Source organism: Orbicella faveolata, unplaced genomic scaffold (assembly GCF_042242905.1).
Source record: "Orbicella faveolata isolate gen_17 unplaced genomic scaffold, um_ofav_v1 contig_14, whole genome shotgun sequence".
NCBI lineage: Eukaryota > Metazoa > Cnidaria > Anthozoa > Scleractinia > Merulinidae > Orbicella > Orbicella faveolata.
Window position 1 is genome coordinate 5861352 of NW_028301541.1, and position 16264 is coordinate 5877615.

At 37.8% G+C, this 16264-nt stretch overlaps 1 protein-coding gene across 3 annotated transcripts in view; it reads left to right on the plus strand.

Moving 5' to 3' along the window:
* LOC110068441 (tubulin polyglutamylase TTLL7-like) overlaps positions 1-16264 on the plus strand; it is a 52455-nt gene that overhangs the window by 33110 nt on the left and 3081 nt on the right. For 2 of the 3 annotated variants that reach the window (XM_089286347.1, XM_089286348.1), the window contains 20 exons: positions 5131-5198; positions 5616-5678; positions 6220-6315; positions 6922-6994; positions 7077-7172; positions 7780-7827; positions 8027-8118; positions 8454-8526; positions 9029-9181; positions 9656-9750; positions 10325-10418; positions 10546-10593; positions 11320-11382; positions 11818-11911; positions 12034-12086; positions 12662-12757; positions 13573-13818; positions 14650-14784; positions 14924-15004; positions 15848-16008. In XM_089286347.1, the coding sequence (XP_089142473.1) occupies positions 5152-5198; positions 5616-5678; positions 6220-6315; positions 6922-6994; positions 7077-7172; positions 7780-7827; positions 8027-8118; positions 8454-8526; positions 9029-9181; positions 9656-9750; positions 10325-10418; positions 10546-10593; positions 11320-11382; positions 11818-11911; positions 12034-12086; positions 12662-12757; positions 13573-13818; positions 14650-14784; positions 14924-15004; positions 15848-16008 (1907 nt within the window). In that variant the 5' untranslated portion in view covers positions 5131-5151. Of the gene's footprint in view, positions 1-26; positions 542-3612; positions 3671-3840; positions 3905-5130; positions 5199-5615; positions 5679-6219; positions 6316-6921; positions 6995-7076; positions 7173-7779; positions 7828-8026; positions 8119-8453; positions 8527-9028; positions 9182-9655; positions 9751-10324; positions 10419-10545; positions 10594-11319; positions 11383-11817; positions 11912-12033; positions 12087-12661; positions 12758-13572; positions 13819-14649; positions 14785-14923; positions 15005-15847; positions 16009-16264 lie in introns of those variants that run through there. The other variant, XM_089286346.1, reaches the window with a different exon arrangement.

Consider the following 16264-nt stretch of genomic DNA (forward strand, 5'->3'; position numbering starts at 1 on the left):
TTAAAACGTCACGCTACACCCATTAACAGAATCCCAAAAGTGTACGAACTAATCATCATACAAGACTTTTTTTTTCAGATCTAGTTTTCAAAATCATTTCCATGGAGATGACGAATTGGTACTTTTAGCACCACAATGGGTTAATAATGCGCAAAAAGGGTAAATCTGGACATCTCCTCTGTGAGCAAAGACAATTTTCCCCAAGAGATTCCGCTGTCGTCTCGCACGCCATTGCGATCGGTAACTATGGACGATTGCAATCATGATTTAGCTGAAAACGCGGCTGCCATGGCTAAAGACCACTTTAATTTGCTTGATTCGAGCACTGTGAATGATAATTGTGAACGAAGAGGGAAAGAAATCGAAGACGAAGCATCTATAGCTGAGGATTGCGAAGACGAAGATGTGGAGCAAGTTCGAAACCCAACAACAGCACAGACAAATCAGGATCGCAAACGCGTGGTAAACAATTCGAACAAAAAAAAGCCTGTTAGGAAACGCCGGGTTACAGCTAATATTGCTGCTACAAAATACGAAGTTGGTGAGTAGAAATTGCATTATACACTGTTGCCAACCATATAAATCCACTGTAAGGAAAGCAATGTAATGATCTAATACCTAAATGGCCACGCGTTATTACCAAGGTTTTTAAACTCTATGGCTCCATTTGTTGACCAAGATGCTTTCTTTAAGTTCAAACATACGTTCTTCAAAGATTCGTGTTTCGTGTCATCCACTTTGGTTAACTGCACGGACGATTTTGATGTTTTGAAACGAAATAATCGTCGCCATTGTCCTCATTGTATTTGCGTGTTAGAATAGTAAACTTCTGTTTTTCAAAAGAGCTTAATTGTGTCTTTGTCTTCAGAATGTCGTCTTAAGGTCTTCAGATTATTTTGCTATTGCTTCAAACTCTGAAATGATCGATGAATTGAAATGTTCTTGAATTCACAGGTTCTTTTTTGTGGTTCAAATGATATTTGTGAGTTTGGGAACACTGTCGCGCGCACTTGATGGTCAGCAACATAAACAACATAAACTTTACATGTAGACAAATTATTATTCGGAGAACATTTTCTCCAACTTATTTATTTATACTGCAGCGACCTTCATTGTGTCTAGTAACGCATGTCGTAACATAACGGTAAACCAAACAGAGTCGGTTTTGAATTTTCGCTTTTTTACCAAAAATATGCAAGATCATCAGATAATGAAACATCAAATTTCATGTTGTTGTTAATTAATAATTAACCGCGCGGCCATGGGCCGAGCGCGGTTCTAGGTTTACCCGTGGTTTATTTTTTTTTTTTTTGTCGGTGACCAGACGCAGACCTCCGCTCGGCCAAATTCCGAGTCACGCAACGTGTGATGTTTTTTCCGCCAGAAGCTGTTAAAACATTAATACACGGATAATTTTACGGATATTGTTTCCTTTGTTGTGGGTAAAATATATCTTCTTTTGGTTTTATCGAAGCGTTGGATTCAAAGGGAATAATAAATACGCTAAAAAAAGGTATTACGTCATCCATGGAATGCGCTGACGTTGCAGCTTTCACTTTCGCTACGTTACTAATAAGATCGTGTTTACTTTGGAAGTTTATTTCGCCAGAAGCGACGGTCATTAATTTATTTGCAAGTTTGCGAGTATTTCTTGTGGTTTTAGGCAAATGAAGTAAATTCTTTGGCTGTTTCATCGCAGCGAGTTCATAGATCGGAAGGAAAATGAAATATTTGCAAGCCAAGCAAAGAACATGTCAGGACATGCAATGATTACGTCATTGGTAGGGAAATAACCACCGTACTAAAGATAGCCGTCGATAGCGCAATTCTTGAATTATGTGACTCGTGTGACTTCTTTGCTAGCCCTTTACTCAAGGAAAAAATTAAATTTAAACTTGACTTTTAAGAAAGAAAGCTGTTGTTAATAGTGTTCGTATCTTCATGCCCATACATATCCCAAAGAAAGTTCCAGATTAACACTATTACGTCATCGGAGATTTCGCAACGGCTACGACTGATGGTGCAATAGTACAGTCTGTGTTGATCAAGTGATGTGATGTCTACAGTAATCAATGAATCATCAAGGATTACTTTCGAATGTGCACTGCGTTGCGACTGTGGTGCTAAGAAAACAGTTAAATTTTAAAAGCGCGGTTTTAAGATCTAACAGATCTTCTTGTTAATTAAGGAGACTCTTAAAAGTAGAGATTAAACAAAGATATCAAGAACAGTAAATTGATCAGGTAATTATCAACAGATCTTAAAACAGGTTTAATAGTATGTGTTGACATGCATTAACACCATTTCTGTGATAGCCTGAATTAGAACATTCTCAATATTTTGATTGGCTGAAAGATTGTGCAGTTCCAGAAAATATTCACACTCCCCCCACAGAGGGTTTCATAGGGGCAGGGGAGGGAGGGGGGCTCTGTAAGACCAAAAAATTCAAAGAAACATATGAAGCTTAATTACTTGGAATTTTCAGAGGGGTGGAGGTGTTAGGAAAAACTCTTCTATGGGGCAGGTATCAATATTTTCTGGAACTACGCATTATTTAGTTCAGACAGTACCAACTTAGTTCAGACAGTTCTTCAAATCACCTTCTCAAACTCATTAATAATTCATCAAGTTTAAACAAAGGAAATCACAACCACGAGTCTGATCTTAATTAGCATAGATTTTTATGATTTTATTTCTTCGTTTTCCCCTTAGTTTTCGAAGTCCGTCAAAAATTGCTGGTTTTCAGTGTCACACAATTCAAAATAGATCAAAATAAAAAACAAAACTGGTCAATAGATAAAGTCCAGAATCTGGGAAATGAAAGAAGGTAAATATGCAAAGACTCCCACCCAAATTCTGGTCACAGCAATTTTTCCTATGCGAGATATGCGGAGAAATTTTTTACCCAAATTTACAGAGATTTGTATGGAGATGCCATGCTGGTGCCCATCTGTATGGGCACCAACATGGTGGCCAGAAACCAACAGAAACATCTGTCACTGAGTTTTGCTACAAAAGTGTGAATTTATCTCTCAAGAAACTCTAAAACATTAAAATAATACCTTTTCTAACACATGAACTGTTCAGATAGCCAAGTTCCCCAAAATAAGTCACTTTTTTAACCATCATGACTGCTCTCTAGGCCATCATGTAAATGCCGCGTCATGCAAAAGCTTAGAAATTCAAGCATAGTGTATCACAAAACCAAGAACCCATTCGGAGCGAAAATTTGTATGAATATTAGTTTTCAGCTGCTCTTATACATCATTAAAGTAAAATCTCAGGAAGATCGATAGTTTTGTAATTTGAATTTTAGTGATGTCATGTGAAAACCAGCTATACTCCGCTGTGTGTCATACTTTCAACTCTCTTCTTGGTGTTTGGAAATGTGGTCATTACTTTTCAAATTACATAGCATCCTTGTGGAAATTAATTAATGGGATCTAGAATTAAAAAATCTGTTTGTTGAGCTTTGAGATCAGAAAGCTAAAGGAATATCTAGGGAAGAAAAATGACATATTAAGATCTGACAATTGCCCATCTCTAACTTCATGTAACATTATTTTATTACTTTATTTATCATGTAAATTGGTTCAAAATTTTCTCCCATAGTTCGTAAAGTTTGTCTTCAGAGTGGAATGTATATCACAAGAGATGATGATTTCAACAGGTTGGTTATTTAGTCATTATCTATAAATTATTACCTATACATAATTATGAGTTGCATGGGATTTTTGTCTCAAAATAGTTTTGCTGCAGACTGTAGCATTTAATTGGTAAACACGTGGGTGTATGAAATTGAATGTTTAACTTATCCTAAAAGTCTATTTTTTTTTTCAGTTTCCTCATTTGGAGTGACTCAGCTGTTCCAGTGGAAAGGATCATAGAGTTAAAATCTTTTCAGGTATTTAAGTAAACTGAATTAATTGAATTTTGTTTGTTTTTGTATAGCCGTACATGTACACGTACTCACATGTTATGACCAAAAGCAATCATCTACAAATATTTTCGATTAATGCAAGTTATAAAAGCTTAGAAAAGCACTGTACAAGTGCGTGCAAATGATGAGGCTGACTGGTGGCCTCATCTCTTGCATTTTCTGTTCCTAAGTCCGAAAATTTAAATGCAGACACTAGCTTCCAGTTTAAAATACATTTAACTGCATGTGCATAGTCCTTATGGTGTCTGTATAAATGTGTTGTAGTGTCTGTTTCTGCTAGTAATTACTTATATGTAGGGACTGAATTTATGTACTGGAAATATGATTTGGCTTCTTTAGTAACTGACGAAAACTGTCAGTGATGTAATGAACAATAGTGAATAGGTCTTGATATGAAATAATTGTGAAATCTTCATTTACTTACAAGATATCGATGTATTGATTTTGATGATTTGTGGGGAGCGGGGATACTGCAGTGGTGAGAGCACTCACCTCCCACCAATGTGGCCCGGGTTCAATTCCGGTTTGATGCCATATGGGGGTGAGTTTGTTGTTGGTTCTCACCTTGTTCTGAGTGTTTTTCTCCGGGTTCTCCAGTTTTTCTCCCTCCGCAAAAAATAACACTCCAAATTCCAATTCGACCACAATAGACTGGACTTGCATGGAAACCAGCTAAGGCTGATGTGTCTTCCTCTCTAAATATTGTAAGTTATTTGTATATGTAAACTGTTAAAGCCAACTATAACGGCCTAGACAAATTAATTAACTAATTAATTTCACTTATTAATTGGTAAAAGGTAAAGTCTGCATGCAAGCCAAGTGGCCCATCACGCCGGAGCTTATCCCGGTTTCTGTAGCATGAAGCGACTAGGAGTATTTCTACTCCCCCCTGGATGGGATGCTAGTCCATCGCAGGGTTACCCCAGCATTAAGTTCGCTGGTACCCATTTATAAACTTGGGTGGAGAGAGGCACTGTGAGAGTAAAGTGTCTTGCCCAAGAATACAACACAATGTCCCCGGCCAGGGCTCAAACCCGGACCGCTCGATCCAGAGACAAGCGCACCAACCATGAGGCCACCGGTTTGGGTTGTCATTGATTGATTGATTCAATTATTGCGAACAATGGTAACAGTAATGTTGAGGTAACCAACAATTATTTTATCATGTGTATTTCATTTCCACTATGAAGAAAATAAATCATTTTCCAAGTATGGGAGAGATTTGTAGGAAGGACAACCTAGCACGAAACATGGCAAAGTAAGTAAATTGTTTAGTACTTTGTGTTGCAATCACAATCATACATAATGTACTAAAATATGAAGTGTTTCAGTGCCCTTTGCAAACTAACAGAAAAATTGCATCTGTTCTCTATGTAAGTTAATTTATCAATGTAATTTTAGTCCTGCAGTGTACAAAATAATATTAATTTTATGCCATTACTGACATAAAATTTATGTTGTAAGCCATCATCACAATATAATATAAGGTCAGGAAATGACAAAAAGTTATCAATTAAAGTCATAAATGGTTCATAAATTAGTCACCATTTGATGATTGATAAAAGTGGAAATGCCTCCAACAACTTGGGGTGTGAAGAACCAACTTTCTCTAGTTCCAGAAAAAAATTGTGCTTATTAATTAAAGCTTTAACTGATAATTGTTTTAAATTTCCAGAATGCAAAGAGCTCATCCAGAAGAATACAACTTTACTCCACAAACTTGGGTTCTCCCAGCAGAGTATCCTTTTTCATTTGTTTATAATAACATCTGATTATTAGACATGTAATTATATAGTAGTGATTATTACTGGTTAGTTCACACAAAGGTGTACCAAATTAAAAGAAAATTTATTTTAATAGGGTACATTTTTGACTAAGCATGTTTTCCAGATGACTGGATACATGTATGTGTTGAGATCTTTGTGTGTGTTTGTGGACCTGAAGTCTGTAAGCACACTAAAAAGAATGAGGCATAGATGACACCATTTTCTTGCAGGACGCAGTGGGTAATCCTGAGCATGTAAGATAACACCATCTACAAGTTAATACCTACTCTGAGGTAGCCAATGAGTCAGAGCAGGTTTTGATTCATCTTGTCTGCTTGCAGAATTTAACCCATGATGTATATTTACTGATTATAATTAATTGTATCACTTTTGTTACCTCTGTGTGACGTGATGGCTTGATAGATGTTTATAGATAACAAGCCGAGGTATTGATGTACTGTTTAATTAATAATTGTACTCTCCTTAACTTGGACTCCATCTTGTGCACATCAGGTATGCTACATTTCAAGGTTATTGTAGAGAACTAAAGAAAAGGAAGAAACAGAGAACATTCATTGTTAAGCCAGCCAATGGGGCCATGGGAAATGGGTATGTTTAATTCATAATACCATCAACACAAGAGTGTTTGGACAAATAATTAAAGGCCTATAACAATAAACAACAGCTACATGTATATTAATTATATTCATATACATGGAACAGTTGCCACCTGTATATACTCTATTAAATCCATCAAAATAATGTTTTAGCTCATGCGCAATTGGTCTAAACGTGTCACATGACTGGATATTTCCCAGCTAAAACTGGGAAATTGTGCATGCTGCAAAAAATATTTGAAGAATAATGAACACAATAGCCTCCATTTGGCACAAAAATATGCTCAGATATTTGTCCTTCGACATAATATCTGTTCCTCAAAGTCCACAGTTTTCCTCGAGAAACTGTTTGCTTCTCAGAACAGATAATATTAATGTCCACGTATGAATATCCGAGCATATTTCCATGCCAAATGGAGGCTATTTGTATACATTGTTTTTACAGCTTCCCATCCCCACCCCCTCTCATTCACAATGTTGTACCCTTTGTGGACCAGTGTACACAATTATTTAGTGAAATCATAAGTGTACGCTAGAGTCTGATTGAGTTCATTTCTGTGCTGAAGATTATTAGACATATTTCTCAATCTGATTTCAGGATTTCCCTAATTAGAAATGGAGACAGAATCCCTTCCCATGAACAAGTGGTCATCCAGGAATACATTGACCGAGTAAGTGCAGTTCTATTTGCCATCAAAGTAATTTCAGTTTTGTTTGATTTTTGTGCTTAGTTACACCTTTTGACATTTTCAGCCTTTCCTTCTTGAGGGATTCAAGTTTGATCTTAGAGTATATGTTTTAGTAACATCATGTGATCCACTGAGAATATTTCTCTATCATGATGGACTTGTAAGTATTTTTAAAAGTGTTTATTTAGTAATACTATTGCAAATTATATCATATATTGTAAATGTTCAACCAAATCTGAAGACAAATCTGAAGTCACTGCCTAGAACCAATACTTCTTTTTATTATGAATTACATGTGTATTACTTTCTATCTGGATAAAATGGGTTCCAAGTACTATATAACACAATGAATTTATATTCTGAGAGACACATGTACATTTTTTTTTCCATTGAGAGATAAATCAATGAACCAATCAAAGGGAATCTCCACCTCAAGTTTTCTATTAAAAATCTCTATGGTCCTCATAAAATTTTGTCTTGCAAGCAACAATGCTTTGTGGTGAAAGGAAATTCTACATGTAAGAGTACAAGCCTGTTAACTGTCAGCGAAAAAACAAGACGGTTCCACGTGCATTAACATGACAGTCAGATCATCAGGGTAGAATTGACCTGGATTCCTCATGAAATTTTCAAGACAGCATATCATTGTTTACAGTTTAAATGCTTATAATATTAATTTTATGATTTAGTGGATGTGCTGTTAAAATAATTTGTTATAAACATTTCATTTTTGACAATGGCTGTGATTTTCTTTGTGCACGTGCAAGGTTCGCATGGGAACAGAAGTATATGAAAGTCCCTCAGATGAAAATCTGGTAAGTTTCTACCATGAATATTTAATTTTCCTCCTTAATAATATTTATTTCTTTTTTAAAAGGGCAATAAAATAATCACATAAAGCTTGCAACTAGAACATAATGTTGAAGTAACTGACTGACAATAGTATTTGGTAAAGGTGAGTGACAGAAGCTCCCTAGTTTGATTAGTTTGACCTGGATTTCACTTTTCTTCCAGGATGAGCTTTTTATGCACCTTACAAATTATTCAATAAATAAACACAATGAGAACTTTGACCGTGATGACAATGATGACAGTGGAAGTAAAAGGTACAACACAACAACTCTTTTATACAACAAACATATTTTATGAATTTTGATTATCGCAATTAATACCTCAGAAATCCATGAACTCTTCCTTCTCCATTGACATGCGGGCTGCATGCCACTCTTTTCTCACAGTGACTGTAAACAGAAACCCATAAAGGTTTCTGGTGTAAGTCAAATTGCCCCCTCTTTATGGAATGAGGAATTTATTACTTTTTCCCACCTCTACAATCTTGTGCTTCTCGTTACTTCAAAGGACAGCCATTGATTTGTTTTTTTTGTTTTTTCTTTCCATTTATTTTCCTTAAACTGGAAAACTGCTTGGATTGTTTTTCTAGATCAATAAAGTTTTTGAATGAATGGCTACAGTCTATGGAATATGATGTAAATTTTCTTTGGCATAACATAACAGTAAGTTTCAGCAAAGTACATGTAATTTTCAAAAACTTAACTATTGGCTTGACCAGTTAAAGCAAAGATCTCTGTTTTATGCTTTATTGTTTGACTGACTTGTGAGAGAACTACTTCATTGTGACTGGTTGAGAGCAGGCCAATTTATTGTTATTTTTGCATTTGCAGTGCAAATCAATGCACATGCATTCGTTATTTTCTCAGTCTCATAATAAATAAGTTGTCATATGAAACCTCTAGTAAGATTTACATTAATTGTGATATTTCAAATTTTTTTCTAATTGAACTTGTCTAAAGGCTCATGCAATTTTGAGCAAATTTTCAAAATATTACTTGTAGAGTAGATCCTTAATTGCACAATGCAATTACCTAACTTATTGTATGTCTGGGAAAATAACTTCATTGATTGGCTGAGAGTAGGCAAATTTATGATTAATTTTTAATTTAAGCTGAATTCATTCACTAAGAAACAGGTCTCAGATTCAGATTTTTCTTTTAACAGGATGTCCTTGTAAAAACATTAATAGTTGCCCAACCTCACATTCTTCACTCTTACCGTATGTGCCGGCCTGGTGCACCTCCTGGTAGTGAAAGTGTTTGTTTTGAGCTTCTTGGCTTTGATATTTTGCTGGATCGAAAGCCATGGCTTTTGGAGGTAAGTGCACTTGAGCTTATCTTTTATACACGGCTCCACTCTGGTTTGCTGCAGTTGGCTGTTTTATTTTGAAGTTTACCTGGTTTTCGCCTTCTTTTACTTTCTTTTTTGTGATAATAACAGCTCTCTGTTTTCACCTAAACGCCTGTAAAAAGTCATAAATTTTGCAGACGCGAGTCAATGGGCAGCCATTTTGGATGACGCCATCGTTACATCGTGACGTATTATCTCCGCGATAGCCGGGATCGTAAAAGTCGCCGAAGAGTTTCCGATTGGTTTTGTCCAATCAGAATTAACCTGAGCTCTACGAAAGTTATCACGACAACTTTACTTGTCCGGTCATTCCCACCGAAAATTGCGGCTCAGTGAATTTTCGGAGGGTTGCGGGAGGGGGGGAGGGTGTGGGGGTATTCGTGCGGGCTATAAGTAGCACACAGTTATCAGTGTCATGAACATGGTCAAATTTTTACGCAGGTAAATCGTTCACCTAGCTTTGGCACTGACACCAAACTGGATAGTGAAATAAAAGGAGGAGCGCTATGTGACGCACTGAAGTTGCTAAATATCAGGTATTTTTTAACTTCAGGAGAAATATTCCCGGGAAATATTACAGGAAGGATCGCTTGCCAACTTGTTCCTGGAAGAACGAGGGGCATTGCTTCGATATTTTTACTAGCTTAATTATCTCTTATCCAACAAAGATGATTACCAATGGAGTAACTGTTTTATTAAATTCTACTGTCGACTGGATGATGTGGATATTTCAGTTTAATCTAAACGAAGCGATGGCTTGAAAAGGCGGGAAAGTTTGAATTGAAGGGAACAAGTGAAAAGCGAGTGAGGCAGAATTTTCTTTCGAAATGTTCCTTAGGTACGTTGCGTTGAAAATTATATACCTTGTACAAATGAAATGAAGCAAGAGTTCACTTACTTGATTACGCGGCCACTCTTTTCTTTTCAATGTTGACCTCAAGAGTCGAGTTCTTCCGATCCAAATCGACTTTGTTCGTCTCTAAATGTATTGATGGAAGCTGATGTAACAGTATTTTTTCGCAGAAAATAGTAAAAACAAATATTTCCAACTATCCTTTGAATTGAGAATGGAGAGGTCAAGTCGCATATGATTCTCTTATATTATTTCAGAGCAAGCGACAAAAGACGGGGCATTGCGGCTGAAAAAGCAGAGGCACAGAAAAGACTGTTAACACAACCGAAAAGGAGCGAATATGCCATGTCGGTAAGGGCTAGTTTGAATTTGATCCTTTAAAGACATTTGTACAAAAGGTGAACAACAGGAGCCATAATGGCTCCTGGTGAACAACCAATATTTCAGGGCTAAACTATCTTTCGTTTTCTGCTCTTAGGAACTGGAAAAAAAGAAGATGATTTTAAATAAACGCCGAACGGAACTTGTAAGTTTGAAGCTTACGCGATATTGTAATTTTGTTAAATCGATTTCTTAGGAGTGATCAGCTCCTAATTTCTCCTTAGGATATCCGTTCGTTGTGAAAGTGTTTTTAAAGCAGACATGTAGTAAGAATAATGGCACTCATCAACCTGCGGATAATGCCTTGATGTACATGTACCTCCAGTGAATTTTAGCCACACCCAGGGAATTAGAAAACGCCTCTTCCCTACATTTTATTCTAAAAGGTAGCGTGTTCCAACGGTATTATGGAGAACGCAGTTGTGCTTAGAAAACCGTTCATAACAAGGTACTTAATTAGAAGGTGTTTTGTGTTTTGGAACGGGAACGGTAAGTATTACAAGTTCAGGAAGGCTGTTTTATTTCAATTTTGTGTACCCTTGCCTTGCAGAAAAAAGGAGGCGCGATGGCCTCATGGTTAGTGCGCTCGTCTCCGGATCGAGCGGTCCGGGTTCGAGCCCTGGCCGGGGACATTGTGTTGTGTTCTTGAGCAAGACACTTAACTCTCACAGTGCCTTTCTCTACCCAGGTGTACAAATGGGTACCGGCGAATTTAATGCTGGGGGTAACTCTGCGATGAACTAGCATCCGATCCAGGGGGCAGGGAGAAATATTCTTAGTCGCTTCAAGCTACAGAAACCAGAATAAGCTCCGGCCTGATGGGCCAGTTGGCTTGTACGCAGACTTTACCTACTTCTACCTTTCTTTGCAGAAAGACAGGCTGACTCATATAAGAAGAGAAGCTGCAAGAGAAGAATTTGAGAACATGAACATGGTGAATACAGATAAATAATTTTTGCTTTAAATCTTTATTTATTTATATATTTGTATCATTTTGTTAAATTTTTTCGATTTTCGAATGATAACGGTACCGTTGAGGTGGCGTCTGGTATAGAGCGTTTTCGCTCACGTGGCCAGCAGCCATGCAAATGTAATGGATCAAAAGAAAGTAATAACATAACAAAACATACTGATCTGCTACACTTTACCAACATGGAGGCCGTTTCATTTTTTCAGTACACCAATATGGCTGTTGAGACGTCATGCCTGTGTAACGCCCTATACCACGTGATTTTTTTTGTCCACGTGCCTATAAAAGTCCGGATTAGGTTTAGGTTTTTGTTACACTGAGTTCCAGGAGAATCTTGTTTTTGAGGTGCTCCAGATCACAAAAACGTTATATTTAATTTCTTTTCGTACAATGATATAGGGAAACTTTCGTAGGATTTATCCTCCCGAAGACAAAACGAGACGAGAAAAGTATAACGGCTTGTTAGCTGATGCCTTCAAGCTCTTCCTGTCAGGTAAGTATAATAAAACCGCAGTTCAAATATGAATTATTTCGTATATACTTCACATTATAATAAAACCTTAAATCAGGCAAAATGTTTTAACACATGAATTTTATTATTGTTTGAATTTTTAGGAAGGGCTGCCTCGCTTCAAAAGGACGGTAATCAACCATTCAGTTCTCTCAGGGTGGGTGACTATGTTCCGTATTTCTGCTAACCAACACCTCACTTCCTCGACTTTATCATTATCGAACTTTCAAAATCTTGTACTGTCATGCCCCGTCTACACTACGACGGAGAAATTTGAAAACGTAGATTTCACTCTGAAAATGTATCAAATGTTTTCCCTCCACACTAAGCCGGAGAAATTTGAAAAGGCAACAATCACTGGTCATTTAATTTGGATTTGTGTTTGAGGAAAACTTGGTCGGGAAACTCACATGATAATCGTAACGTCGACGTTTTCGAAATGTTTTCCGGCCGCACTAAAACGCAAAGCCGGCGTTTTCAAATTCCTCCGGTTTGAAGAGCGTTTTCGAAAAGCTCCGTTTTCGTGACGGATTAGTGTGGACGAAATGCCTAAACGTAGAAATCAAGCTGCGTTTTCAAATTTCTCCGGGGTGGTGTGCACGGGGCCTTGGTTTATCATGATTATCACTCTTTTGTACCCCTCAATATTTATGTTGCTTTGCAAAGCGTTGTAACTATTAAATGTTTCGATACACTTGCCGATGAACATTTGTCAATTTTGTTTTCTTACAGGAAGAGGAAATCCTCGACTTATTAGAGCAATGTGAAGCTGATGAGAATATCACGTTTGACAGATCTGGAAACCGGCCAATGAGTAAAGGACCTAAGGTAAGAAAACTGTTTTATATATCAGATGTGAGAAGGAAAAAAATACTACAGAGGCAGAGTGAAAGAAGGCAGGCATTCAGGGCCGGGCAGTTCGAAAGCTGGTTAACACTAACCCAGGATTAAATGTTAACCGAAGTGTTAATTTTTCTTGTGTAAAACTGAAGTGTTTTTACTGCATATGTTTTGGGTAGATTGAAATGATTCAAAGTCAAAACAGAAGGACTAACAATATATACTGACAACGTTACCGAAAAGACACAAAATTGAAATCAAAATTCTCGCTAATCTTGGGTTAGCTTGATCGGGCTTTGAACAACCCCGACCCAGTTTTACAAATCTGTTGTTAGTAGATTGAAGTTTAGGCAAACACAGATGACACAGAGCACGCAGGCTACACAATCCACAATACGCAATACATCTCTAATATACTTTTGAGGGATATTAAAACCCTCAAAACCCCCGCCAATTCAGACAGAGTGATACAAACTGGATACCCGGATTTGAAAAACACCATTTTCATTGACGATTCAGAATGTCACTTTTGGTTCCTTCGTAACCGCGAACTGTCGAAAAGGTGCGGTTACTTTACAGTTTAAGAAAATAACTTAACATTTGTATATAGGGGCAATTTCTCTCTTCAGCTCTCGTGTCAAAATACAAGTTTTCCGTACTGATCGGCTATATTTTGTCGTAGTAACCCTTAAGAGAATTTACCCAACTCTTTGTTTTTCTGACCTATCTGCTCAATTAACTTGTTTGTCGCTTGTTGGTATAAAAGGCTAATCTGTTTTTGATTTTCCTTGTTTATTTTCTAGCCCTTGTCATCTATGCCAAGCGCAAAATCCACCGCCAGCAAAGTGGATTCTTCATCTTCGTCTTCTTCCGTTTCTTCAAACCCACAGCAAATGTTGCCAAGATCTCCATCATCATCGTCACTGCGACCTACGTCTGCCCAAAAGACGCCAATCTCCACCAATCACGGCTTCGTACTACCACGCCCCTCCACGCAGAGAATCGTGACGTCATCATCGTCTCCGCCAATGAAATTCAATCCTGTAGTAGTGAGTAACTCGCTAATGCTCGGCCAAATGGACGCAATGATTTCAATGCAACCTATTGTGAAAAATTGCTGCCCGCAACGAGTTTCACCGTTTTGCCACTCTGATACACCACCCACATCTTTTTTGAAATGTTGTGTCCGTTTCGCGGAGCCTTTTGTTGCGTTTAATTTCGCCGTGTTACGATATACCTGGTGGGGGGGGGGGGTACTCCCAGAAAAATGAGGTGGGTTGTACGGCGAGTTTGTTGAAACCTTTACCTCATTTCAGACCAAAATTTAAGATTTCCCTTCCCTATTTCAGACCCAAACCAAAATTCGAAGGTTAATTTCGGACCCGACCCTTCTAAATATATACCCACCAAACATACCTAATTCAAGACCAGAGTGCAAAAACCATACTCTGTTTCAAACCAAAACGACTGAAAACCGATACCCTTTGGCGCCGCCCATGCCTATTTTTACGCGCGCTCGTTGGGTTATTCGTATTGTCAATAAGCGGAAGGACACATGAATTTATAAGTTATGCCTTTTTGTTATTGCAAAAAGCGTCAAAAATTTGTCCTAAGGTGTTGAAAAGGTCTGGCGGGCCAATCAGTAATCAGTACTTGATGCTCTTTAATTTGTAGGAAATTTTCAAGTCTATGTTCTGATTCTTTGTTTTGAAATACATTGTAGTTGAAAAGACCGACCTATTACTTTTTTCTATTTACATGAAAATCTCTTTCACTCCCACGAAAGGAGGTTATTGGCAAGAAAGATTGCTTGCGTAAGGACACATCACAGCCGCTAAGGATACTGACGTGCGTTTATTTAAATATTTTCCTTACCTAAGGACGCGGCTTTCTTGGACGCTGCCGTGCGAGAGAGAGAAGAGGAACTTAGTCGGCGAACACTACAAGCTTTGCTTGACATGAGGATAAAATTTCCTGGGAAAACAGACGAAGAAGCAGAAGTCATTTTAGAAAGCGTAAGTGTTGGACATTTTGCTGGATATTATATTTTTTTCTTTTTCGAGTTTCGGAAAATCGTAGGACAAGTTTGTTCTCGAAGAGGACTTATAAAATGCGGAATTCTTGCTCAGCGTTATTTTTTCCTGTTTCTTTCAGATTCAAGATAACTGGAAGTTTCATAAGCCAAGAGTGGCTTCATATTGGTTGGTGAAGCTTGACTCGATAAAGCGGAGAAAGGCAAGAAAAACCGTCGCTTTGCTTTATTATAGCTTTTGATTAACACCCAACAGCAAAGCTTTGTTGCTGTCTGGGATAATTCTTGTGAAACGTGCTGTCTCCTCACTCCATTGAACGCAACGCCGTTTATTTGTAACTGAGGTATTCGAGGAGTGTTTTATCCATAAAAAAAATCAACGCGCGTATTTGCATATGCGCTGAAAGTTCTGACGTCCGCATTGCGTCACAGAATTACGTCATGTTACCAAGCATTGTCTGGCGAAAATCACAGGCTTGCTCAATCCTCCAATACAGGGTTATGTGTGGGAAATACATAATGGTTAGCAGGGGACGTTAATGAACCCACGCACTTATCGCAAAGCCAGTGGGGCACGGAGTTCCCGGTGTTGTGGTCTGACCTTGTCTCACGGATTGGTGATTCACATAAGGTTAAGCGCATTACGCCTTTCCCCTTTAGACAGAATTGTATAAGAAAAATTGCTAAACAAGTGAATACATGAAATATCATTTATTTGAACTGCCGGGAAAGATATGAAGACATGATTGATCATCGCAGTTATACACACAACTTAAGCAGTTGTGATATTAAAGCACTGCATCGGTATGGCAGAGTTCATGGGTTCGAATCCCGTTCAAGTCTGAATTTTTCTTCAGGATTTAATTTCACAACTGCTTAAGGTTGTGTGTATAACTGCGATGATCAATCGTGTCTTCAAAAAATTGCTATATTAAATACCAGAGCATGTCAACCTTTTGGCTGTTGTTATATCCAGTGACGCTTTTAACAAACTTCACATAATAGAGAGAACGCATTGTTTGAGATTGTACTATTTTCTCTTGCAGGTTGTGGATATCGTGCGAACAAACGTTCGCGCCATTTTACAGCGCGTGTGGCGAGCATCTGAAGTAGATAACTTGCGTCTTTGCCGGGTTTTCTCAAGAGTGTTCAACAGATTGTTATGGAGTCATGGACAGGGATTATGGAATTGCTTTTCAAACTTGGGGTAAGTAACCCTGAGAATTATGTATACGCAAAACAAATCAAGTGTCTCTTGACAGCCAATTAATAGCCGACTTTTCTGAGTTCTAAAAGGTGATTTCTTTGCTGCAATGCTAAACACGTTAACTTAACAAATTGACTGTGGTTTAGCGTTGTCTGTACTCTTATCGACAATGGACTCACTCGGCTGCTCCTCGTGAGTCCACGACTTTTGACCACTGTGATGACGCATATCGTTGTCGATAAGAGTACAGACCAAG